Below are 26,798 nucleotides of genomic sequence, written 5' to 3' on the forward strand. Positions count from 1 at the left end.
TGATGCAATTGTCTACCTCTTTAGACAAATGCTGTTCCTACAGAATTTTGTTATGTTTTCTGGTTGAATGTTTTGCTTCCCTGACCAGACTATAAACTCAGAGTAAAAGCAGCATTTTTTTTTTTTACTTCCCCATGTCCCTCAGGGCTTTGCAAAAAGACTAGGCATAGAAGCATTTAATCCTTTTTTACTTAAGTGCCTAAGCAGAAGGAACTGACTCAAACTTCAGGAAGTAAACTGTGAGGACACGGTGGCAGGAAATGACAGAAAACCTGAATACGGAACTGAAGCAGAAACTTATTTTCTTGATGAGAAGTGGCAGCAGCTAGAGTGTTGACAACGTGAAGAGCTGGGAGCTTAGAGCTGACATCGCACTCTCGGAGGTGAGTACTTCGAACGGTGGGAAAGTAGGGGAGCCAGGGCAAGAACTGAAGAGGAGCCTACCTGACTTAGTCCTTGGTGAGAGAGAAAGTCACTGCTAGTGTGCTGTAACTTTTTAGAACCCAAAGGTTTGGGTGGGAATAGTTGTGGATAATGAGCATCTGGGGAGGGAAACAGACGTGGGGGGCTGGAGCCCAGGGAATATGATTCAGCAGCCATCCAGGATCCCAGTTTCTGCTGACAGTCTACAACCCTTTCTAAGGTCTTGCCCTAAGGCACTGAGTTGGGAGGAGGACCACAGGAGGTGAAGACAAAGTCTCTGATCTAGTGGGGAGAGACAACCCACATAAAAGACATTGTCACAGATCAGGAAGTCGTTGCTAATGTGCACCAGTGCTGACAGCCAAGAGCCGATGGAGGCCGGGCGACACGATGGTTCCACCAGGGCTAGTTTCTGTGATTGTAGGACCACAGAATCACAGAATGTCAGAAATGGAGGGGACTTTATAGATTAGCTAAGTTAACCTCTTCATTTATTTTTTTCATTGGGGAAAACTGAGTATCTGAGATGTTCAATGGTTTACCAAATTATTTAATATTTGTAAATTGCCTCGGCTGGTACCTAAGTACATACTCTGTGTTGATTCCCTTACCCGTGTTCGCACAGGAGCTTAGTAATAGCTGAAGTGCTCTTCTGACTCCCAGTCTGTGAGATGCTCTAAGGTAGCCTTATGATGAGGCACTGGAAGGCGCCTGATAACCTGGGCACCATGCTTCACCAGGTTACTCTCTAGTCTCCCATCTCTAGACATTACCACTTGGCTTCCCTATTCCTTGCCAGTAACTCAAGGATACTAAGTTGTCTGCGTCAGAAACTTTTTGTCTCAAAAATACATGAGGATGGGAAATTTATGGGAGAGTTATTAGAGGAAGAGCGAGAAAGAGGACAGTACCATCGATCCTCATCGCTTCCTTATTGCTCATGAATATTTCAGAAACTTCTCCTTTCCAGTCTTCTGTGTGAAGTACTTTGGTTGCAGAGCAGCCCAGGAAGCAGGACCATAGATCTCCTCTACCTGCCCGCCCCTGTCCATAATTGTTGCCCCACAAGGGAAGGCAGAGCTGGTCTTGGCAGTGATTCATCCCTCAGGGCAGCTGACTTAGTCAATACTTCTCCAGTGTCCTCTTTGCATCTCTTTATAACCAATCTACCCCCAAACTTCCCTTGGGCTGGTTTCCAAGGGGTTTTTCAAAGAGCGTGGAAGAGTTTCCAGTGGAGAAAAAAAATCAGAGAGTATGCAGGCCTGGGTGGAAATACTACAGCATCCTAGGAGTGGTTGGAAGAGGGACTCTTAAGAGACAGTGAAAAGCATAGGGAACGATGCGGTGGGATGGGCAGGGGAGTTGCCAGCTAACAAGTGATGTCAGCGTCCAGAAGACTCAGCCACCACCAGAGCAGATGAGCATTGGCCGTATTTCCCTCTTCACACCAAGATACAGGATTCCGCAGATGCAGAGCAGCCATGCAGCTCTTCCCCACGCACGACCGGCCCGGCCAGTGGAAACACTGGGGATGCCCCAGTAGAATACTAATTTGGTACTCCTTCAAACTGGTGTTCTCTAAATAGTTCCCCTTTTTTTTAAGATTTTATTGGGGAATTGGGGGAAGGGGAACAGACAAGTTGCTGTCCTTTTGTTCTTCAGTCTAGTTGTGGAGGACGTTGCTTCACTGGCCCATGTTGGTATTATCATTGCGCTCTTCCCAGCTGAGGCAGATCGGTCGCCAGCCTCTGGACGGTCGCTCACAGTGGCTCTTGGCAGCTCACACCAGCTGCTGGCCGTTCACACCAGCTGCCGGCCACACACGGTAGCTTATGGTAGCCCACTGCAGCAGGGCTGCAGCCTACACCATCACCCGGGACTCACGGCAGCCCAGCTCCAGGTCAAGCTGTTGTTCACCATCTTAGCTGTAGAGGGCAGCGTCACTGGCCCTCATGTGGGATCTGAACCGGGGCCCTGCTGCTCAGAGCTGGCACCCCAAGCCAGCTCTTAACCAACGTGCCACTCAGCCAGTCCCTAAATAGTTCTTTATCTTTTATTTAGTTAATAAAAATCTAATCGTTCTTAATGTTCAAAATGCAGGATTTATTACGTGCTATTTTTGAGTCAGTTATTTTCTTCAGGAATATAATTGAATTGTTTTTAAAAATTGAAGAATAAGTGACTTATTCCCAGCAAATAATGCTTCCCCATGCTTTATCCAGTATAGGCATCAGCTGACTGCCCCACTGATCTCATGTAGCTGTTTTTGGTGGCTGGTCTGAGTGGAGATGAGACAGCGCTTGCACTTGAAGTTGGAAAATTTCTCAGTAGAGTTAAGCAGGTTGTAGAGAAGAGTAGGGATGTTCTCTTATCAGGAGCTGGACCAATATACATTTTGACAGCTACAAAAAGAGCTATATGTAGAAAAGTGAATGAAATGGTGCTATAATTCTAGAGATGTTCTAGCACCCCACATTGATTACCACTTCAAGCCACTGCCTGGCTGGCCTCTTGACACGAATGGTCCCAGCAGTTTTGACACCCAGGTTATTTAGTGTTACCTACAGCCATAACAACTTCTCTCCAGACTTAGGTGTGCCCAGGCCATGTTGGTTTGTCTGAAATAAATCCCCATTCTCACCCCCCATCTAACTAACTTTCCTAAAACTGCCACCTGCTTTGCCTCAGCTTCTAATATCTTCTAAAAAAACAATGGATGGCAAGAAGCATTGAGCTGCTATGTCATTGACTTTGGCATTCTTGTTTTCCCTCCTCTTGATTTTTTGCCCCTAATTATTCCCATCTTCTGTTACTTTTAGATGTGGAAGGCTGTAGTAGGCCATGATGTATCTGTTTCCGTGGAGACACAGGGTGATGACTGGGACACAGACCCTGACTTTGTGGTGAGTTTGGAAATAGCTTTGCTTGGACATTGAAAAAAGAGGCGGCATCTAGGCTATTCTGTAACCTTTGCGGTGGCTTAGAAAATGACAGTCTGGGACTGAGATAGCCCTCATGGTGAAACTAATGGTTGTCATGAGTGGGACATGCATGATATCTGGCGTTGAGGATGGAAGCAAGCAGGTGCAGAGGAATTTGACATTGTGATTGATGGGCCATGACAGGCTATGCTGAAGGAGCAGGCTAACCTGGATCTCCTTTGGCCTATGAGCTGGGATCTGGGCTGGACATGTGTAATTTGGGGGGATTCAGGAGTTACAGGAGACCTGAAGGGGATAGTGTAAGGGATGCAGTAGGAAGGGTGGTTTCAGAGCTCACCAATTTAATTTTAACGTGGCGGTGAGGGTGGTATAAACAGAGGCGTCTGAAGGAGGAAGCAGATGCAGGCGACATTGGGAGCATGTGTGTCAGTTGCATGGCCTCTCTCGGTGTGGCACATCTCTTTCCATCACTTACTGCTGAATGCCGTCTTTGCAGAATGACATCTCTGAGAAGGAGCAACGGTGGGGAGCCAAGACCATTGAGGGCTCTGGACGCACCGAGCATATCAAGTAAGTGCCAGAAGAACTGGGGAGTGGGGAAGGGGTGAGGAAAGCACCCAAGGCAAACTCAGAGACTTAGGGGAAGGTGAGGGTGGAAGGAAAGAGATAAAGTAGTTCATGTCTATATATCTTTGTATTTTTTGGTTGAATCTGTCTCTGTGTGTTCATGTATGTGTCATTGTTTATTTGTTTCATGCCTCTCCTATTTCCCAATATTATCAGGGATTCAGAGAGGACATGGTTCAAATGCTGAAGTTGTATCACTTTATCTATTCTCTATCTACCTATCTATCTATTTATCTATCTTTCATCTATCTCTATCTATCTGTCTTCTCTTCCATGGATTATTCAGGATCATCTAACCAGGGCTGACTGCTTTGGACAGTACAGAATGTCAAATATTAAAAGCAAGATAGAAACAATAAACAGTATAACAAGAGCAAGAATAAAAAAGCAAAAATCGACAACTGTACACAAATTGGCAAAATTAATAACACTTTAAGGTCCATTTTAACTTCACACACACACACACATATACACTCTAACAACAGTGTTTTTACACTTTTCCCCCTAGATTTAGAAAGTGTCAGTGGATGACCACATTGCACAAACAACACTCTATGAAAATTTGGCACATGTTTATACAATTTGAAAATACTATACAATTTGATTATATTCAGAACTACACATTGTTTAATCAGACATAAATAATTTATCTTAAGTAACCATAATAAATATTATTTTTAAACAAACCAAGCAATTTTGAACGTAGTTATCAAGACAGAAAAAATGGAACAGGGTCATGCAGGAAGCTTCTTGATGCCTCTATAGGCTCAAACATCACCGCTCTCCCCCCCAAAAAAGTTAAGATTCTTTTCTTTTCTGAGTAAAGGCCACTCAGACCTAGAATCCTGAGAACTGTTAAGATGAGGATACAAACTCTGCTTTCCCTCTGAGTGCCTGTCTCATGAGTTATAGGAGTAGAACATTTTAAGGAAGACTCCTAAATCCCTACCATGACCTTATGGATATTGGCGAGATTTAGACTCAATTCACAGCTCTGCCATTACTGGCAATGTGAATTTAGACACCTCACCTCTCTGAATCTCAACTTCTTTGTTTATCAGATGGGGACAGTAACAGCTACCCTGCAGAATTCAATGGGCTAATACATATCAATGTCTAGTGCAATACTTAGCACCTCTCAGCAGCTCAGTAATGTTATTTCTCTTTTCTAATATAGATTAATCATATTTTCTTCCTAAAATCCTAACATAAACATGAAAAGAGATGACAATCTTCCTAAGTGGTGTTTATGTGGACTTGTTGTGTTGCATAATCCAGTACATACATTATTCTGACTTGTGACCAATGGAGTTGGTGATCCTGGATGTTTCTTTATTAGCCTAACTGGATCTATATATGATAGAATAAATGGTGGGGACATTTACACAAAACCCACTCCTCTCCCATTTACCCTGGCTGCCGAGGTGTAAAAGCCCCATCTCTGCTAGTGACTAGCCAGGTGACCTCGGATAAGTCACTTTTCTTCTGTGATACTCAGTTTTGTCATAGGGATCAAAAAGACCTCTCGAGGACCTTCCAGTACTAAGTCCTATAGGATTCCCTCTGGTAGGGTGGGTGGGCTAAGCCAATCTTTAAGGTCAGATGGGAATCGGTAAGGTCCTTGGGAAAGAGCGGAAGTTGAAGAGAACAGTAGCTGCAGAGCTAAGATGACTCAAAGCAGGAAAAGGAAGTGATTGTGGTTCACACTAACCTCCCTACCTTCCCCCATATAATGATCTTTTTTCTTTTTTAGGTCTGCCTAAAATAAGTTTAGCTTGGGGAGTGGTTTGGTAATTTGGTGAATGGCTTAAATGATCCTATCCACCCCTCATCTACTGTATAGAGGAGTCCTGGGCCAGGCAGCTTAGCGTTCCCTAGGGACTGCCTGGTTTTCAAGGGCTGTTGCCCCTTCCTCCATCTTCTTCTTGCCACCCTTGCCCATTCATACTCGTGTGTTGCTTTAGAGTCAATGTACCCCATCCCCACTCCTGCCTGGATGTAAACACTGGTCTGCTTCTAGTCACTACAGATTACCTTTGCCTGTCTTAGGATTTCTTGTAAATGGAATAATACAGAATGTATTCTTTTGTGTCTGTCTTCTTTCACTCAGCAGATGTTTTTGAGATCCATCCACAGTCTTGTGTGTATCAGTCTGTTGTCCCTTTTCATTGTCAAATAGTATCCCGTTGTATGGCTATCCCATTGTGTGGTTTCCCCATTACCCTGTGCATGGACATTTTGGGTTGTTGACAATTTAGGGCTATAACAGGCAAAGTTGTCATGAACATTTGGGTTCAAATCCTTTTGTTGACATATATTTTTATTTCTCTTGGGAAATACCTAGGAGCAGAATTACTGAGTCATAGAATAATTGTGTGTTTAACTTTTTAAGAAACTGCCAAATTGTTATTTTCTGATAGAAATTTACTATTTTTCATTTCTACCAATAATGTATGGGTTTTAATTGCCCTACATTCTTGTTTATACTTGGCATTGTTAGTATTTTAAATTTCAACACCACTTGTGGGTATGTGGTGATTTAAAATGGTATTTTTCTGATGACTAATTTTATTGAGTTTCTTTTCATGTGCCATTCATGTATCATCACATATCTTTATTTGAAGTGTCTGTTAAATTTTTTTTCACTTTTAAAGTGAGTTGTTTATATTTTTATATAGTTTTAAGAGGTCTTTATATACTCTGACACAAGTCTTTTGTGAGATATGTGTTTTACAAATATTTAATCCAGAGTGTAACTTGCCTTTTCATTTTATTAATGGCACCTTTTGAAGATCAGAAGATATTAATTCTGATGAAGTCTAATTTTTCAAAATATTTTTTGGTTAGTGCTTTATGTGTCTTAAGAAATTTCTGCTTACTTCAAAATTGTGAAAATTTTCTGTTTTGTTCTAAAAGATTTATAATTTTAGCTTTTACATTTAAGTCTATGAACAAATTAGGTTTTGTGTACAGTGTGAGGCAAAGATTCAGTTTCATTTTTTCCCGTATGAATAGTTCATTATTTCAACCCCATTAAAAGACTATTCTTTCCCCATTGACTTACCTGGCACACATGGGTGTCTATTTGTAGACAATTTTACTGATCTATATGTCTGTCCTGACCCATATCACACTGCACTGATTATTGTAGGTTAATGATACATCATGAAATCAAATAGTCATCCAACTTCGTTCTTTAAAAAAAAACTTTTACTATCCCAGGACTTTACATTTCCACATACATTTTAGAATAAGCTTGTCAATTTCTACAAATATGTTTGTTGGTATTTGATTGGGATGGCATTGAATCAATATATCATTTTGGAGAGAACTAACATCTTAATGATCTTGAGTTTTCCAATTCATGAATATGGGGTATAGTTCCATTTATTTAGGTTTTCTTCAATTTTTTCAGAAATGTTTTTCTGTGTTCAGGTCTTGCACGTACATATTTTGTTAAATTTATGCTAAAATATTTCCTGTTATTTCATTTGGTGTGTCATTTACTTTTAACTTTCAATTTCCAATGTCTACGACAACTAGTGTATATAAATAAAAGTGATTTTGATCATGACCTTGCATCCTATGACCTTGCCAAATGTACTTAATAGTTCTAGCAGTGCCTTTTTTGTAGATTTGTTAGGATTTTCTACGTCTATGATTCTATAGCCTGTGAATAAAATTTTATAGTCTGAGTTACGTTTGTGCTTTTACTTTTATAATAAAAACAGCTAGATCTGTTCCTTCTCTTAGCTCATCCTTTAGTTTCTGAATTTCACTTGGGTCCCTGTAAATTGCATGGCTTTATCAATTCCAAGGTGTTTTAAAACTTAAAATAGACAACTCAGAGTTCGTGTGTCAAAAGTTTCTTTGGGGTGCCGCTAAGCACATTGAAGTGTGGTTTTTGTTTCCTTCTGTCTCTTGCACCTGACCACTATCTCCATACATCAATCATCTTTGTGCCTTCAGGGCCTAGCAGTACCTCACACTCAAAAGTTTAATACTTAATATTTATTGAATGAAGGAATGATATAACTAAGATCTATTTAGAGTGGCTTCAGCTATATTCTAAAGAATTTGATAAAAAGTTGTTCTTCTTTGGCCCCAACATTTTTATTGCAATTATACCGTCTGTTGGCATGATCCTCTGACTAGCCTTGCTGTCATCCATTGGGTGGATATTCCTGAATCTCATTTTCTAATCCCTTTTAAAAACTTGTTTCAACTATAATATAGTTATGATCCATGTAGCAATCATTGGGCTCATTAAAAATGTGCAGACTTTTCCCATTTAAAAGTAATGTTTAGCCTCATAGTCTTCATTCTTCACCTGATTACTTGGGTTGGGAACTATCAGTCATTTACATGTCCTTGGAACCAACAGCTTTTTTGACACAGACGGATCTCAAGTGTTGGTGTTGATGAACTAGCAACACAGGATCTCTGCCTTCCCTGCTGCCAGAGGGTTTAGAGAAAGCATGGGAACAGAGGGTTCTTCCAGCGCTTAGCTTAATATCACCTGGTTCAAATCCAACTTTCTAAAATTAACTGTGACTGAAGCTGAGAAGGCTTTTTTAAAAGGCCTTTGGTTGGCTTATACTACAAGGCCGCCAGATGGATCTGTTCTTCCACAAAAGAGGGGAATTTCTGCTGTAAGATGGCCATTCCACCTGTAACCAATGTATCTAGTTTTCCTGAGCGAGTGAAATTCAGTAACATCACTATCTCAATTCCCTAAACCTCCATTTCTTGCTGTAGGAAGTCAAATTTTTAACTTACGGTTCTGTTGCCCAAATGTTCCTAAGAATCCCCAGGGATCCTTATATATCAGTCCTGATTGTCACTTATCAGTGCTGAGTTATTGCTTCATATCCTCAGGCCAAACAGATATGCAGAGGTGCTATCTACCCTCACGATAAAGATGGAAGTGAAGTAAGGAGAATGACTCCTTTTGGTGTTACACTCTCTTAAGGATAGAGGTGCCCTGAATTAAGGTTATTTGAACCTCAATTTGAACCCGTTGCAACAATTAGTGATGAGTGAGTTGTATTAGTTTTTAGTTCTTTCAGGAATTATCAGATTTGGGGTGGGGGTGAAGGGCATTCATTTTTGACAAGAAAATACTTCATCTGTAGATAAATTTCCCAATGCTACATTTTTATAACCATCATTTTTAATGACTTTCTAGTATCCCATTGGATACTAGAAATATTGGATACTAGTAATATTGCAATTTACTTAACTATTCTCTAGTTATTGGCCATATAAATTGTTTCCTCGTTCTTTCTATTACTATATACAATGTTTTAGTGAATATCATTAGACATTAAATTTTGCCATATTTAAAATTATTTTTTTAAGGTAGACTCCCAGGACTAGAGTGTGGGTAAAAGGGTATATGAATATTTTTTGTGCTTCTTGGGATAGAGTACCTAATTGTTAGAAAGCAAATCCATTCAGAGAGGAAAATAACTTCTCAGTTACTAGAATATAGGTATTGGCCTCTAATATTTAAGAACATGAGAAATGGGACTAAATACCAGCAGGTTATTTAGTGAGCAAAATTACAGACTAGAAGAAATACTATTGGCTATGGAAAGTTTAAATTAGGCTATGGTATGCAAGTCACACCAATCTCTTACTCCCAGACCCAGCACAGGTATACTTTGGGGGCTCAGGCTATTGCTAAAAATAAGTAGAACAAGGGCCAGCCAAGTGGCTCAGTTAGTTAATATTCTTTTTTTTCTTTTTTTTAGCTGGGCCATCCTGCCACCTATTGGCAGCTCAGTGGCAACCCAGCTCGGGCCGGGACTCGAACTGCTGTTGCTCAGAGCTCACACTCTTGAGTGAGCTCTTAACCAACTGAGCCACTCGGCCAGCCCTGGCTCAGTTGGTTAAGAGCTCGCTCAAGAGTGAAAGCTCTGAGCAACAGGGTCGCCGGTTCAATTCCCAGCCTGAGCTGAGCTGCCACTGAGCTGCCAACAGGTGACAGGATGGCTCAGCTAAAAAAAAATAATAATAAATAAATCAATAGAACACACTTCAAGATTTCTGCTTTTTCCCTGGGAAAGAGGGTTTATTGACTTCCCTGTGTTAGATGATTCTCTGACATGTGTTTACTTCCAGCATCCACCAGCTGCGAAACAAAGTTTCAGAGGAGCATGGCATTCTCAAGAAGAAGGAGATGGAATCAGGGCCCAAAGCATCCCATGGCTATGGAGGTCGGTTTGGGGTGGAAAGAGACCGAATGGACAAGGTGAGCTGAAAGGAAGATAGTTGCTTAAAATAAAGATTGATTCATTTGTTGGTTTCATGGTTTAAAACTTGTTCAAAAGTACAATATTCATTTGGGCTTTAAAACAGAATGTCCATATATTATTTGTGTCTTTTTTTCCCCCTGTTATCAACACATAAATATAGATGGTGGAAAGTGGGAGCCAAGACTAGAGATGGGCTGGCCTATTAGTAGGTCCAGCCACACTGTTAACTCCTAGACCAAGGATACAGGGTGCACAAGAAGAGAAGGGAAAATATGTTTTAAAATTATTTAGTGCTTTATATGTTCGTATATTTTGTCTATATTGTAACTTTTTTACTGTATATTTAGTGTTCTTTTTGTATGTATTATGCATTATTTACATGATGTGCACATAGGTGTGAATAACATTGATGTGAATTTATCCAGTAGAAGCCCTCAAATATGAATATTATTTTTCCTTTTCCATTAGATACTATAAAAGTATGATAAAAAAATGCTTGTATATTGAATCATATTTTCCATTGACTTTCCTAAACTCAAAGGCAGAGAGATATATTCCTGTAAGAAAAAAACTTACCTTCAAGGAGAAAAAAATTTAAAAATCCAAGGAAAGTCTTTAGTTCAGCCTTAAGAAATGTTTTGTTTCAACATTGTGTAAAGTGTATTATAGGCATTATATTCTTCCACAAATTTCCTAGGAAAAAAGTAAAATAGAAACAGTCATTTGGTTTTTTTTTTCTTTCTTTTTTTTAACTTTATTGGGGAACAATGTGTTTTTTCCAGGACCCATCAGCTCCAAGTCAAGTTGTTGTCTTTCAATCTTAGTTGTGGAGCAGCTCAGCTCCAAGTCCAGTCGCTGTTTTCAACCTAGTTATCGGGGGAGGTGGGGCAGGACAGCCCACCATCCCACATGGGAGTTGAACTGGCAACCTTGTTGTTAAGAGCACGTGCTCTAACTAACTGAGCCACCCGGCCACCCCGCAGTCATTCATTCTTAAATTCAACAAGCAGAGTTGACCTACACAGATCCAAAAATACTGCAAAACTAGCTCCCGGGAGCTCATATAGCACAGTGCTTCGCACCATCTCTGTGTTAATGTTGATTGTCCCAGCATGGGATTGGAAATATAGGAGGAAGGAGAAGAAATTTCTAATTTCTTGTTAATTGAGACTCTCCAAGGCATCATTATTTGGTTGGAAGTATTATTCAATATCCAGATTATTAAGCATCCATATCTAAATATTACAAGAGACATATATTTTAAAACCAAATAGAAAATAAAACAGTAGGTGGAGTTAAAAGTGGAAGGGAATAGAAAAGATGTACGTTATATGCCATCTTGCATTACTCATAGCATTGTCTACTAACCGCTTTGGTGTAAAGAGTCAGTCACTGTTACATATCAGGACTCAGGTGGCACTTCTGAACTTTGATCGTCATGCAGGAGCAAAGATCTAAAACAAAAGTGCCTGGCTGTTTTTTGTAAAATATTTCGTTCCGGCTATGGCATCCAGTCAGTCCCCTTTGGTCTCTCTGCAGTAACTACACTCGTCTCTATTTTGATGCACAAAGCCCTTGTTTTAGCTCTCTTTTTGTTCCTGGTTTAGCCACTGCTCTGTCTTCCTAATCTCTAGCCTTCTGGTTCCTAGCCTATCCTGTGGGAGTTTTCTGCATGATGGGTTCCTAATGGTATTAAAAAAGAATCAGGATGGGCGCAACGCTCCAGAAAAAGTCTCCTTGCTCTCCCATCACGTATTCCTTTGCACCCCTGTCAGAGGCTGCGATTCTGACCCAGAGTGGAATTTCTTGTAGTCTCACATCTCATCCCACCTCTATATCATTTTATTTTTTCATGGTCATTTTTATCTTGTCACTTATTCCATCCTTGATTTTTCTCAGAGTGCTGTGGGCCATGAGTATGTCGCTGAGGTGGAGAAGCACTCTTCTCAGACTGATGCTGCCAGAGGCTTTGGGGGCAAATATGGAGTTGAGAAGGACAGGGCAGACAAGGTAAGTGACAACTCTTTCCCCATGTCACAGATGACGTGGGGCTTACCAACACTCCCCCTTGAATGTGGGTCTGTGCTTCTCCTGTGGAAAGGCAGAGCATGGACTCAAGTAGGGTCCATCACGAAGACAGGCCCTGTGACCTCACTCAGCAAGTTCCTTGGTGTCAGTTAGAGGCCGCATGCTGAGCTGAAAGGTGTTAATTTAAATGAGACAAAGACTCTCAAACTCTGAATAAGGAATTCCTCAAACCATTGGTTTTTGTTATATCTGTACCACGAAGAGAGAAGAGGGAAAATCCAAAGCTCCTCTTTTGGTCAAACATCAAAACCTTATAAAAATTTATGCCTTTCAGGAAAACAGAGATGTCAGCTTAAATGTGATTACCATGGCAGCCAATAGTCGAGTAAGACAACTAATTAGGGCTACCATGTTTCTAGAAGGTCAAGGTTACCTTTCACAGGATTTAGCACCGAATCTCTGAAGTCCAGGTGTTTTCAAGGTTTCTTGGTATAAAACAGAAAGTTATTTTAAAGAGAGAAAAAAGGACAGTCTGATTACAGATGACAGAGTGGTTGGTTGGGAGAGTACAGTTGATAACTCTGACATTCTCAGCATCACACCTCAGATTTTTTTATCTCTCTAATTTTTATGGTACAGAAGAGTGTCTCTTGCCCTGCAACTGCACACATAGAGGATATCTCCTTCACAGCGAGCTAAGATTTTTTTTTTTTTAACCTTCAGTTGTTTATTAGGGTCTGAATCCTGAAAGCTAAGTGTTAGATGTTACTTCATTGTAGGGCAGAAAACCCAGAAAATTTAAAAACATCCTAAAAGGAAAAAGGAAATGTATCCTGCCCCAGAGCAGCTGGAATCCAGACTCTCCTGGGTGCCTTCAATCTCTGGGTTTTTGCTGCTGTGTAAGGGACAAGACGAGGCACGGTATCATCAGTTAGGAATAGGACACTATCTCTTACATGCACTTAGTACTTTGTAGTTTACAAGGCACTTTTCTAGCTATTCTCTCCTTTTAGTTTCATGAGAGTTAAGAAGAAAAGCACTAATTTATTGAATGACCCAATGCAGACACTTTATATACCTTGCCTCTATTTAGTTCTGACAATATCCCAGATGAAAAAGGATCGTTTTTATCATTTACAGTTGAGGATAAAAAGGCAGTTACACCTATTTTCATTTTACATTGGAAGAGATTGAGGCTCAAATATTAAAGGACATGCCTAAAGTGAAACAACTATAAGTAGGGGAGGTGGGGTTTGAATGTAGAGCTCTCTGTGTCCAGGTGTTCATTGCTCTGTAGCACATTGCCTCTCTACCAGCCTGCCAGGGTACTATCATTAAACCCCCATACTCAGTCCTGAGCCCCTGTATACGAATCTCTGGGCTGAGTTGGGAGGAAGGGTAAGTGAGAAAGGGGAAAAACTGTCAGCTCGACTCTAAGCGATTCTCTCCTTTTCTTTGTAGTCAGCAGTTGGCTTTGATTACAAAGGAGAAGTGGAGAAACACACATCTCAGAAAGGCAAGTACCCTGCACTTCAGTTTTTGTAACATGACTGCCCTGCTGTTCTGCTCAGACAGATGTCAACTCCCAACAGCTGCCATCAACTCTGTTTAGTTCCATGGCCCAGTTCCTCTTTCTTTTATTTACTTTTAAATCCACGTGTGTACTTGTTTCTTTCTTTCTCCTTTATCCCTTTCTATGAGATTGATCAAGTTTTCTTTAGTCTCCGTTTTTCCTCTAATGGGTTGAAAATAATGTATTCTATTCCTTTATTTTAGGAGGTTATCCTTAAGTTTCAACACGCATCTTTGACTTAAATTTAATACTAATTATTATCTCTTCCTGAGTTACATAGGAAATATAGAAAAATTTAATGACAATCCTTCTATACTCTACATTCTTTATACCAACTGGACAATTATTGTTGTTCGTTATATTGGTTCTATGGGTTTATAAACCCCACAAAATTTGATAATTATTATTATCTAGTAAATGCTTCTTTAGACTGACCTGCATATTTACCAACTTCCTAGTTCATTGTTTGCTGTATTTCATTGTTTCCTCCATGCTTCCTGTTTCCTCCTTGCCTTTTTATTTTCTTCTTGCAAAAGCATATCATTTGATAATTCTTTCATTGAGAGTCTATGAAAGAACTCCCTTGCTTTGTCTAAAACTTATCTTTATTTTGTTCCACTCTTCATTGTTCATTCATCTCTTTGAAGATGTTATTTCATTGTCTCTGGCATCTGTCTTGTGTCATCATTCCTTTGTAATATGTCCTCTCTATCTTGTTTTTTTTTTCACAAAAGGTTTTATTTTTGTCTCTGATATTCTGAAATAGCATCAGAATATGTCTGGGTGTTGGATTTATTTTTAAAAATTCTATATGAGAGTTATCACTCCTTTCAATCTGAGAAGTGACTTTCATTATGGAAAGTTCTCAGGCATTTTCTTTTTGGATAGAGGCTTTCCTCTCTTCCCTTTTATTCTTTCTTCTGGAACTTACATTAGATGAGTGTTTCATTCTCTTCTTGATGTCTCTCTCTCTTTTTTTCTAAGACAGCCCTTTTTTTTTAGAGCAGTTTTAAGTTTACAATAAAATACAGAGATTTACCATATACTCCCATCCCCACACATGTATAGCCTTCCCCATTGTCAACATCACTCATTAAAATGGTACATTTTTTTTTTTACCAATCTACAGTGACACATCATAATCACCCAAAGTCCACAGTGTCCCTTAGGATTCACTCTTGGATTCTATAGATTTGAACAAATATATAGTGACATATATCCATCATTATAATATTATACAGCAGCGGTTCTCAACCTTCCTAATGCCACGACCCCTTAATACAGTTCCTCATGTTGTGGTGACCCCCAACCATAAAATTATTTTCATTGCTACTCTATAACTGTAATTTTGCTACTGTTATGAATCGTAATGTAAATATCTTTTTGTTTCCCAATGGTCTTAAGCAACCCCTGTGAAAGAGTCGTTCAACCCCCAAAGGGGTTGCGACCCACTGGTTGAGAACCGCTATTATACAGAGTATTTTCACTGTCCCCAAATCCTCTGTGCTCTGCCTATTCATTCATCCCTCACCCCAACCCCTCACAACCCCTAGAAGCAACTGACCTTTTTACTGTCTCCATAGTTTTGCCTTTCCCAGAATGTCATATAGTTGGAATCATATAGTATGTAGCCTTTTCAGATTAGCTTCTTTTACTTAGTAACATGCACTTAATGTTCCTTCATGTCTTTTCATAACTTGATAGCTCATTTCCTTTTAGCACTGAATAATATTCTATTGTCTGGGTGTACCATAGTTTATTTATCTGTTTACCTACTAAATGACATCTTGGTTTCTTTCAAGTTTGGGCAATTATGAATAAAGCTGCTATAAACATTCATGTGCAGGTTTTTGTGTAGACCTGTTTTCAGCACCTTTGGGTAAACATCAAGGAGCGCAATTGCTGGATCCTATGTTAAGAGTATGTTTAGTTTTGTAAGAAACTGCCAAACTGTCTTCCAAAGTGGCTGTGCCATTTCCACCAGCAATGTACGTATAAGAAATCCTGTTGCTCCGCATCCTCACTGGCATTTGGTGTTGTGAGTGTTCTGGATTTTGGCCATAGAAATAGGTGTATAATGATATCTCATTGTTTTAATTTTCACTTCTCTGATGACATATGATGTAAAGCATCTTTTCATATGCATATTTGCCATCTGTATATCTCCTTTGGTGAGATGTCTGTTAAGATCTTTGGCCCATTTTTTAATCGGGCTGTTTTCTTATTGTTGAGATTTGAATTCTTTGTGTATTTCGGATAACAGTTCTTTATCACATGTGTCTTTTGCAAATATTTTCTCCCAGCTTATGGCTTGTTTTCTCACCTCCTTGACAATGTCTTTCACAGAGCAGAAGTTTTTAATTTTAATGACACCCAGATTTTCAATTACTTCTTTCATGCATTATGTCTTTGGTGTTGTATCTAAAAAGGTGTCACCATACCTAAAGTCATTTAATTTTTCTCCTGTGATGTCTTCTAGGAGTTTTATAGTTTTGCATTTTACATTAAGGTCTATGATATACTTTGAGTAAATTTTTGTGAAGGATATAATATCTGTATCTAAAGTCTTTTTTGTTTTTTTGCATGTGGATGTCAGTTGTGCCAGTGACATTTGTTGAAAAGACTGTCTTCTCTCCATTGCATTGCCTTTGCTTCTTTGTCAAGGTTCAGTTGCCTATGTTTATGGAGGTCTATTTCTGGGCTCCCTATTCTGTTCCACTGATCTATTTGCTTATTCTTTCACTTATACCACACTCTCTTGATTATTGTAGCTTTATAGTAAGTTTTGAAGATGGCTAATATCAGCCTTCCAAATTTGTGATGGCTACCCCTTCAATATTGTATTGCCTATTGGGTCTTTTGCCTCTCCATGTAAACTTTAGAATCAGATGTCAGTATCCAAAAAAATAACTTGATGGGATTTTGATTGGGATTGCACTGAGTCTACATATCAAGTTAGGAAAAGCTGATAGCTTGACAATCTTGAGCCTTCCTATTAATGAACATGGAATATCGCTCCATTTATTTAGTTTTTCTTTGAGTCCATTCATCAGAGTTTTGTAGTTTTCCTCTTATAGATCTCGTACAGTTTTTAAAGACCGATACCTAAGTATTCCTTGTTGAGGGTGCTAATGTAAATGGTATTTATTGTATTTTTAATTTGAAATGTCACTTGTTTTTTGGTATATAGAAAAGAAATTGACTTTTGTATATTAACCTTATATCCTGCAACCTTGCTCTAATTGCTTATTAGTTTCAGGAGTTTGTCAATTCTTTTGGATTTTCTACACAATCATGTCATCTGTGAACAAAGACAATTTTATGTCTTCCTTCCCAGTCTGTATACCTTTTCTTTCTTTTCTTGACTTATTGCTTTATTAAGGACTTCCTGTAGGATGTTGAAAAGGAGTGACGAGAGGGGACATCCTTGTCTTGTACCAGATCTTAGTGGGAATGTTTCACGTTTTTTACTATTGAAGGAGGTCAAATATATGGTTATGGAAGGAGAACTGACTCTGGGTGGTGAGCACACAATGTGATATATAGATGATATATTACAGAATTGTACACTTGAAACCTATGTAATTTTACTAACCACTGTCACCTCAACAAATTTAATTTAAATAAAAGGATGATGTTACCTGTAGGGCTTTTATAGGTAATCTTTTTCAAGTTGAGAAAGTTCCTTTCTAGTCCTAGTTTACTGAGAGTTTTTATCATGAGTAAACATTGGATTTTGTCAAATGCTTTTTCTGTACCTATGGATATATGATCGTGTGATTTTTCTTTTTTATCCTGTTGATGTGATGGATTACATTGACTGATTTTCGACTTTTGAACTAGCCTTGCATACTTTAGATAAATCCTACTTGGTCCTGGTATATAATTATTTTTATACATTGTTGAATTCAATTTGCTAATATTTTATGAGGATTTTTGAATCTGTTTATGAGAGATATTGGTCAGTAGTTTCTTTCTTATAATGTTTTTGTCTGGTTTTGGTATTAGAGTAATGCTTTCCTCATAGAATGAATTAGAAAGTATTCCCTCTGCATTTATCCTCTGAAGGATATTGTAGAGAATTGGTATGATATTTTCTTAAACATTTGGTATAATTCACCAGTGAACCCATGTGGGCCTGATGCTTTCTGTTTTGGAAGATTATTAATTTTGGATTCAATTTCTTTAATAGATATAGGCCTATTCAAATCATTCATTCTTGTGTGAATTTTGGCAGATTGTGTCTTTCAAGAAATTTGCTCATTTCATCTAGGTTATCAAATGTGTTGGCCTAGAGTTGTTCATAGTATTCTGTTATTATCCTTTTAATTTCCATGGGATCTGTAGTAATGTCCCCTCTTTTGTTTATATTATTACTTTGTCCTCTCTTAGTTTTTCTTAGCGTGGCTAGAGGCTTATTGATTTTATTGATCTTTTCAAAGACAGCTTTTAGTTTCATTGATTTTTCTCTATTGATTTGCTGATTTAAATTTCATTTATTTTTGCTCTAAGTCTTATTTATTTTCTTCTGCTTACTTTGGATTTAATTTACTTTTCTTTTTCTAGCTTCCTAAGGTGGAAACTTAGATTATTATTTTACTCTTTATTTCTTTTCCAATATATTCATTTACTGCTATAAATTTTTCCCTAAGCACTACTTTTACTGCATCCTGAAAATTTTGATAACTTATGTTCTTGATGTCTCTTAATTTTGCTTCTCTATTTCCATCTCTTTATCTCCTCATGTGCATTCTGAGTAACTCCCTTGGATCTATGTTGAGTTCATTAATTCTCCCTTCAGCTGTATTTAATTATTTCCTATTACATTTTTAACTTTCTTTCAGATATTTTCTTTTCTGGAAGTCCCCTTTGGTTCTATTGCAAATCTGCTGATGCTTTTTCTATACTGTCCTTTTGCTTTCATTATGTTTCTTCCCCTTCTTTAAGCTCTTGAATTATTTAAAAAAATTTTTTTAAGTTACTTTCATATTGTTACATTATTTGCAGATCTTGGGGATGCCAACTCTTCTTTTTTATTAATCTGCTTTCTCTCATGGTTATGTATTTCTTTAATGGTTGTAATTTTTATTTGTGAACTTATTTTAGTAAGGAAGGTAGATATTTGTTTTATGGAAGTTTCATATGCCCTAGCTTCAGTAAATTTCCCAGAGAAGTTTTATATTTACTGCTGGTAAGTTTCAGAGGTCTTAATAGTAATGGACCATTTTTTCTTTATTTTTTTCCATTATTAATTAAATTCTTAAATACAGATAGATCTATTTAATCTTTAAAGTTTTTTTGAGTCAGTAGTGGTATATTGTGTTTCCAAGGAATTTTTCCATTTACTCTATGTTGTCAAATTTATTGACATAAATTTGTGTATGTTATTCTCTAAGTTTCTTTTTAACCTCTGTAAGATCTGTAGTGATATGCTCACTTTCATTTCTGATGTTGTTTATCTATGTTTTTTCTCTTTTTAATTGATTATTCTTACTAGAAGTTTATCAATTTTATTATCATTTTTAAAGAACTAATTTTTCATTTTGCTCATCTTTATTGTTTATTGGATTTTAAAATTTTATTGATTTCTGCTGTTACCTTTATTATTTTTCATTCATTTTAATGTGAATTCAGTTTTTCTTTGTCTAGCTTTTGAAGGTAGAAACTTAGATAATTGATTTTAAGCCTTTATGTCCTGCACAGGCACTTAAAACTATATATTTCGCTCTAACCACTGTTTTTGCTACATCCCACAGTGTCATGTGTGTTTTAACATTTATTCAGTTTAAAATATTTTCAAATTTTCTTTGTGATTTATTCTTTGACCCACGGTTTATTTAGAAGTATGTTATTTATTTTCCAAGTATTGGGGTAATTTTCTAGATAATTTTATTATTAACTTCTAATTTAATTCTATTATGATCAGAGAATATGATGTCTAATAGTTCAGTCTTTTGAAATGTTTTAAAACTTATTGTATGGACCAGCATATGGGCTACCTTAGTGTATGTTTAATGTACATTAAAAGGAAAATGTGTATTCTGCAGTTTGGAGGTATAGTATTCTATAAATGTTAATTAGGTTTTGTTAGTTGATAATGTTTGGACCCTCTTTAGATTTTAGATTCTTTTGTCTAAACTTTTTATCAATTAATCATGATAAATTTGTCTGTGTTTTTCTGCTTCTGTCAGTTTTTGCTTCATGAATTTTAATTCTTTTAGTAGGTTTATACCACCATACATATTCCCGATGAATTGTTCTCTTATCATGTATTTTGTCTCTCTTATCTCTCTATTCCATTTTGTCTTGAGGTCTACTTTGTCTCATGTTCATGCCACCTTTCTGATGCTTACTCTTTCTGTGGTATATATTTCCCTAGAACAGTATTTAAATTAATTTCTCAGCATAGAATTCCTGTATAATATAAGCAGTGTAAAATTGGATATTTGTATTCCATACTCTCATGTGTAGGCCTGGAGTTTTCAAGTCTCATAGGTAAATTTCCCCACTACCAATGCTGAGCAAATTATAAACCCCCCACCATTTCCCTGGATGAGTACAATTTTTCAAGAGCTCTTTTATAGAGTGGACAGAGACTTATTTCCTGCTCTTCAGTCCCCTGTTCTTATATAAAAATTAGAACCCCATACCCTACATCCTAACCCTAGGTGCTAACTTAAAACACCCTTGTTTTTGTGGTGATGTCCCCTCATAATAACCCTTATAGCTACTGATTTGATTCATCTATTTGGTTTTGAAGCCAGGAATTTTTTTCTTCTTTTCTTTTGAGCTTCACTATTACAAAATAATAAAGATTGTTATATTTTAGCTGACATTTCTAAGTGTTTATATAGGAGTAGAGAAAGACATACATTTCATATGGATATGCTTTTTTTTTTTGAAGTCTCTCCTTACACTCTCTATACTTTCCCCTTCCTTGAAGAAAGAAAATTGAAATGATCTTCTCATCTTGAGATGGAAGTAACAGAGAGAGGAAAAGAGAAAAACAGTGAACAATGTTAAATAAAAGCTAGCAAAAGATGGCTTAGATCACCATTTCTCTTTATTCACCTATATTCAAGCCCTGCTTTCTTCCTTGGCCCCAGTCGCCTTGCAGCCATTCCTCCTGAATTGTCTCTTCAACAGCACTTTCCTGTGGGCTGAAAGTGGGCTCTTATGACTGCTCCTTTCACCATAGATTACTCCCGTGGCTTTGGTGGCCGTTATGGGGTAGAGAAGGATAAACGGGACAAGGCGGCTCTGGGATATGACTACAAAGGAGAAACAGAGAAACACGAGTCCCAAAAAGGTAAGCTGGGGTTGGAGAGGAGGGAGATCACAGAGAGCATGGAGCCCTTCTTCTGTCCTTTCTGTGAGCTGACACTGAGGACCCAGCATACAGAGGGGCAGATGTGCAGTGGAAGTGGTGGGGTGAAGAGTAAGTTATGTGTGTGGGAGTCAGTAGGGGTCGGACATCAAGAGGGGTAGAGAGGAAAACAACATGATTAGGAGCAGGGCAAAAGGGAAGAGAAGGGATCACTGAGATAGGGATGAAGGCAGACAGGCTGGTGATGGCAAGAGCATGGTTTGGCTATGAGTCTTAAGAGCCCTCTGCCTCACAGAGGACAGGTAGGTCTCCTTCCTCCCTGGGATATGTAGGGGATGTTTGGATGGTTCTCCTTATTTTTTCCTGTTTCTTCCCTAACAGTTTCTTCTTTTCTATCACTTCCCTCTTTTTATGTTTCCCTCTTCCCATCTCCCTCCCCTTCATTCTCTCCCAAGTTTTATCTCCCCACCCCCATCTTTTTCCCTGTCTTCCAATCCATGCCTCTCTTTATCCTCTGATTCTCACAGTTTCTCATCCATCTCTCTGTTTTCTACATTCCTGTCTTCTGGTTTTTTCTTCCCCCTGTTCCCTCTTCCCGCCAATTTCCAGCATTTTAACTCCTGTTATGACTCTCAGATCTTTCCATCCTGCAGATTATGCCAAGGGCTTTGGTGGTCAGTATGGAATCCAGAAAGACCGAGTGGATAAGGTAAAGTACCAGAATACCAATTTCTCGAGAATAGTTTCCTAAGTTGTACTGGACGTGCATGGACAAGAGTGATAGGTAAAGACGGAAAAAGGATAGGAAAGGCTAGGTGTACTGAGCTGTTCTCCCGGTGTCCTGCATTCCCCCTTGACTGCCCTCAGCATCTAATAGGCATGTTTTCTAAAGCCTGAGCTTTAACTCAGGAAACTTAAGGGAGGCAGAGAGAGACAGAGAGACACAAAAACTCCAGGGAAAGGTGATATGTAAAATTTCATTGATTGCTTGGCATCATTTAACCCTATCTTTAGTCCCTTCCCACGCCATGTCACTGCTCTCCTCTATACCAATTCCTCTTCATGCATTGCCCAGGGGCCCTGCTGCATTCCAGGCAACTGGACTTGGAGACATGAGATTCTAGGTACACTGCACTTTCAAAAAGGGGAGCTGAGACCACCAGTTTAGAACTGCTTTACCCCTCTCTGCCATAAAACAACAATATTGGAATGCCCTGTCCAACTATTGAAGAGCAAATGGTTAGGTATACTTCCTACAGTGGCCCCAATCCCCAGTACTGCTTTCTGAGTCACTACCACTCCCTTACCACCACCACCACCACCTCCCCACACATCTACTGTTCTCCTGCAGAGTGCTGTTGGCTTCAATGAAATGGAGGCCCCAACCACAGCTTATAAGAAGACGACCCCCATAGAGGCTGGTGAGTCTTAACAATTCCCTCTCTTTATGCTCATTAACTGCTTCTCCCTTCTCATTCTTTCTTCTCCCTAGACTACCTCCTCCATGCTTTTAGCTACCTAGATTAGCTGAGGTAGATTTGACTCCTGTCCTTATATTCCCAGATCCTCTGTCCTAGAAAAATTAGGTTAAGTGGATAAAGAGACAGAGTGACAGTGGGAAAGGAACTGTGAGCAGAGGACACAGAGCAGGAGGGATGGGGAGCCGTTTGGGAAGAATACATAGGGCTAAGGGCTTGGGATGAGAAGTAGGCGGTGGGTGGTGGTTAGAGGGCATACATATTTAAGGAATGTGTACAAGGAAGGATGCAAGTTAGAGGACAATGACTTATGATTTAGAAAGGACAAGAGTCTGAGATCGCATGGCCTGGCTATATGGAAATCTAGACTTCAAGACTACACAATCCTCCTATAATCCCCTTGTTCCTGCATCAATACCTGTTTATCTTTCCTTCCATGAGTCTCATTTCCATCTGCTCTTCTCCTGGATATTTAACTGAGTCTTCTTCTTCCTTCAATCCTGCCCCTTTCCTAGACCCAAGAGAACCCTAATTCTTCTTGCCTGTGTCTATAGCTTCTAGTGGTGCCCGTGGGCTGAAGGCAAAATTCGAGTCCATGGCTGAGGAGAAGAAGAAGCAGGAGGAAGAAGAGAAGGCACAGCAGATGGCCAGGCAGCAACAGGAGAGAAAGGCCCTGGTAAAGATGAGCCATGAGGCTCCGCAACCAGCAGCCACCATGGAAGAGCCAGTGGTGCCAACCCCATTGCCTAAGAAAATCTCCTCAGAGGTGAGCGCTTGGAGCCCTGGGATCCACATACAACATTCCTTCCCCAGACAGGAGTCTAAATTGTTCAAATTATTAGTAGAAAATAAGGCACAGGCTTCCTTATGTTAAGCAAAATCTATATCAGTGCTGTCCCTGTCTTCAGTAAGATTTCAGTTTGAGTGTGTAAGTTGAGTGTGGGCCTCATATATACCAGAACGTTAGGGAGAAAAAAGAGATTTACACAGTATGACAGAAGATAGGTAACCAGCCAGTGCAGCCGATCATTGCTGTAGAATTCACTAAGAGGAAGGAGCCGCCACTTCAGGTTGGTGCCCATCTTGAGGGATGAGTTTGATTTGGATTGGCAGAGGTAGAGGGGGTGTTCCAGGTCACTGTAAGAGATAAGATGGAGGCTTGCTTGCTTATAGAGTGATGCTTCATTCTCCACAGGCCTGGCCTCCAGCAGGAAGTTGTCCATCATCAGAGCCCGAGCCTGTGAGAACCAGCAGGGAATACCCAGTACCCTCCCTGCCCTCAAGGCAGAAACCCCCAGAGGTAAGCAGAGCCCCAAAGACTCTGTGCCCCTTCCCTATCTCCTCATGTCCTAGGAAGGTGGGCCATACAGTGTAACCAACCATCCTGATTTGTCTGGGACTGTCCCGTTCTTAGCACTGAAAGTCCTGCATTCTGGGAAACCACCCAGTCCCGGGCAGCCTAGCAGAATTGGTCATCCTAGCTGTGCTATTTCCAACTATGTGCTTTTGCTTCAAAAATGTGCTTTTGTTTTTTTGGTCTTCCAAGGAATCTGACTTGCCTTCCACTTTCTCTTTCTTCACATGTTTTGCATTCCCTTTCTATCATCTCTTGGTAGGTGTTTTGAGTGGGTAGGTGTGGGAGGAGGTTGAGGAATGAAGATGGATGAATGATTGTGTTCCCTAGGAGAGGCTGTTAGATGGAAGCAAGAATGGAGGGTAGAAGTGGTAGGATGGTGATGGGTGGGGCCTTAGCAGTCCTCCATTGGGAGTTTTTGGAGAGACGGCTCCTGGGGAGTGCGACTCATCCTGCTCCACGCTCTCTTCCCAGGATGATGAGGAGCCCCCAGCCCTGCCCCCCAGGACCCTGGAAGGCCTCCAGCTGGAGGAAGAAGAGCCAGTGTATGAAGCAGAGCCTGAGCCTGAGCCTGAGAATGACTATGAGGATGTTGGGGAGATGGACAAATATGGGCAGGATGATGAACAAGAGGGAGACTACGAGGATGTGCTCGAGCCTGAGAATCCCTCCACTTTGGCTGGTGAGTGGTGGGGGGCAGAGGAGAAGCAGCTCCTGTTTTCGTCAGGTCTAGGGGAGGGTAAGAGGAAGAGGAATGACCCCATTACTCAGAAAAACTTGTTGGTTTCCTTCTGTGTGTGGGTGATGCCATATTTATGCTTTTCCTAATGCAGGATCATCAGGCTGCCCAGCTGGGACTGGAGCTGGGCTCTCAGCTGTAGCCCTGTATGATTATCAAGGAGGTAGGTTGGGAGTGGTCTGAGGGGTCGGGTGCCTAAAGGTCCTTGATACAAGAGATGGGGGTCAGGGAAGGGTCCAGGCTTGGCATCAAGAAGACCAGGCCTATTTCCCTTCCTGAGGTTTAGAGTGGGCACAGGGATGGAGGGATTCCTGTCTGACAATCCTAATATCCCATCGATTTTCTCTCCAGAGGGAAGTGATGAGCTTTCCTTCGATCCAGATGACATCATCACTGACATTGAGATGGTGGATGAAGGCTGGTGGCGGGGACGTTGCCACGACCGCTTTGGACTCTTTCCTGCAAATTATGTCAACCTTATCCAGTAAACGGCCCTCACTGTATTCTGCACTGTGACGTCCCATGTCCAAAGTGGCTCTACCTCCACCCCCCTCCTCATTTTGCTGCAAGTTTCCAATAGCATGTCATGAGTTACCTGCGGTTCTAAACAGACTTCCTCTCCCTGTCCCTTAAGGCTTGGGGCAGAGACACCATGAGGAAGGGGCTCTTCTTCAGTGTCCGCTCTATCCTGAATGAGCTCGTAGACATGATCTTGTGGTCCTGCCTCCTTGCCCGTGAATGCTCCCTCTAACACCCCAAGTTCTGCCTTCTGGTTTTGTTTTTTTGGTTTTTTTTTTAGCTCTGAGCGTCCCGATTTGCTTACCTGAAAAAGTATGTCTAAATTGCCTGGTTTACGTGGTGGTGCTGTCTGCCCACTTTCCTTCCCTGCAGAGATATCTTTTCTCTACCCAGTCTTATAATTGGAAATAAATTGGGATTATGTTTCACGACTAGGCTGAGGTGAATACTGCTTTTGGTGCAGCCTCAAGAGCCCTGCCTCTCATGGCTCCAATTCTCCTCCCCTCTTTCAGGCATATCCAGAAGACCCCCTCCTGCCACTGCTCACCACCCCTGTGCCCTGGATGGCAAGGGCTGGACCTTGTCCTTAGGCTGTACTTAAACCCAGTCAAAAACAGATCAGCCTGGGGAATGGTGGTAAAGTAGGGGAACAGGCCAGGTAGTGTCTACTTCTACTGGCTTCAGCAGCTGTGAGAGGCCAGCCACCTTCTGCCTAGTAATGACTACATTCTTTTAGGACACGAAGATTCTTGAAGAAGAAGCACAAATTAGGGGTTAGGAAGGAGGAAAAGGGAGATTTGGCAACAAAAAAAGACGAAAGCTAAAGGAACGAAGGCTCCAATGAGGTGTTAAGAGGATTTAGTCAGAGACACTACTTGATTGGCCACTACTCAGTCAAGTCCAAGCTTCTTTGTAGCTGGATGACTGAAATCAATGGCCAAGTAAGAGGGTAGATGGAAGGAGCCCATGAAGCTTCTGTGTGGTCCAGGGTCAAGGCTGATAGGAAAAATGGTGAGGATGTTTGGACGGCCAGTTCAGGACAGAAGGTGAATCAACAAGCTAAGCATGGGGATGAAGAATGAGAGGCCAGGGCATGGTGGGTTTATCCTGGCTCAGGCCATTGGGCTCCATAGGTCAGAGATGGGAGCTCTTAGGCCTAATTAAAATAAAATCTAAATCAAAGTCAGGGATTGGATTGGTGTAGGGAATCTTTGGTTGGTAAGACATAGAAATCTGTGCTGAAGTTGGGTCCAGCTTTCAAAGATGGAGGAGACAAAGATGGACTCAAGGAGCTAGGATTAGTGACTGAGACTCATAGGTGCTCCAGGGCTGCATAAAGTTGTGAGCTGCCCGCTTGCCTAGAGCACTGTGTCCCACAGGTTTGTTCCTTGGCTTTTCTTCAAGACACACACAATGTCTTCTATGCCAGTGAATCAATCACAAATCTGTCTCTGGACCTAACTTACAAGATTCACTCAGCTTTTCAGAGTGCAAACGAGCTTTTATTTCTGCTGATAGAGACATTGGG

The 26,798-nt window shown here is 40.1% G+C and overlaps 1 protein-coding gene across 1 annotated transcript; it reads left to right on the plus strand.

Annotated features, from left to right (window-relative positions):
* Positions 1-118: 118 nt before the first annotated feature.
* Positions 119-25,701, plus strand: HCLS1 (hematopoietic cell-specific Lyn substrate 1). The gene is made up of 14 exons (XM_019652947.1): positions 119-383; positions 3,243-3,326; positions 3,862-3,935; positions 10,119-10,248; positions 12,152-12,262; positions 13,742-13,796; positions 21,052-21,162; positions 21,834-21,889; positions 22,532-22,601; positions 23,213-23,424; positions 23,854-23,958; positions 24,487-24,694; positions 24,846-24,914; positions 25,103-25,701. Exons 2-14 carry the CDS (start codon positions 3,243-3,245, stop codon positions 25,237-25,239), a joined length of 1,422 nt encoding a protein of 473 aa, XP_019508492.1. The 5' UTR covers positions 119-383; the 3' UTR covers positions 25,240-25,701.
* The last annotated feature ends 1,097 nt before the right edge of the window (positions 25,702-26,798 follow it).

The sequence above is a fragment of the Hipposideros armiger genome, unplaced genomic scaffold, assembly GCF_001890085.2.
Source record: "Hipposideros armiger isolate ML-2016 unplaced genomic scaffold, ASM189008v1 scaffold_8, whole genome shotgun sequence".
Lineage (NCBI taxonomy): Eukaryota > Metazoa > Chordata > Mammalia > Chiroptera > Hipposideridae > Hipposideros > Hipposideros armiger.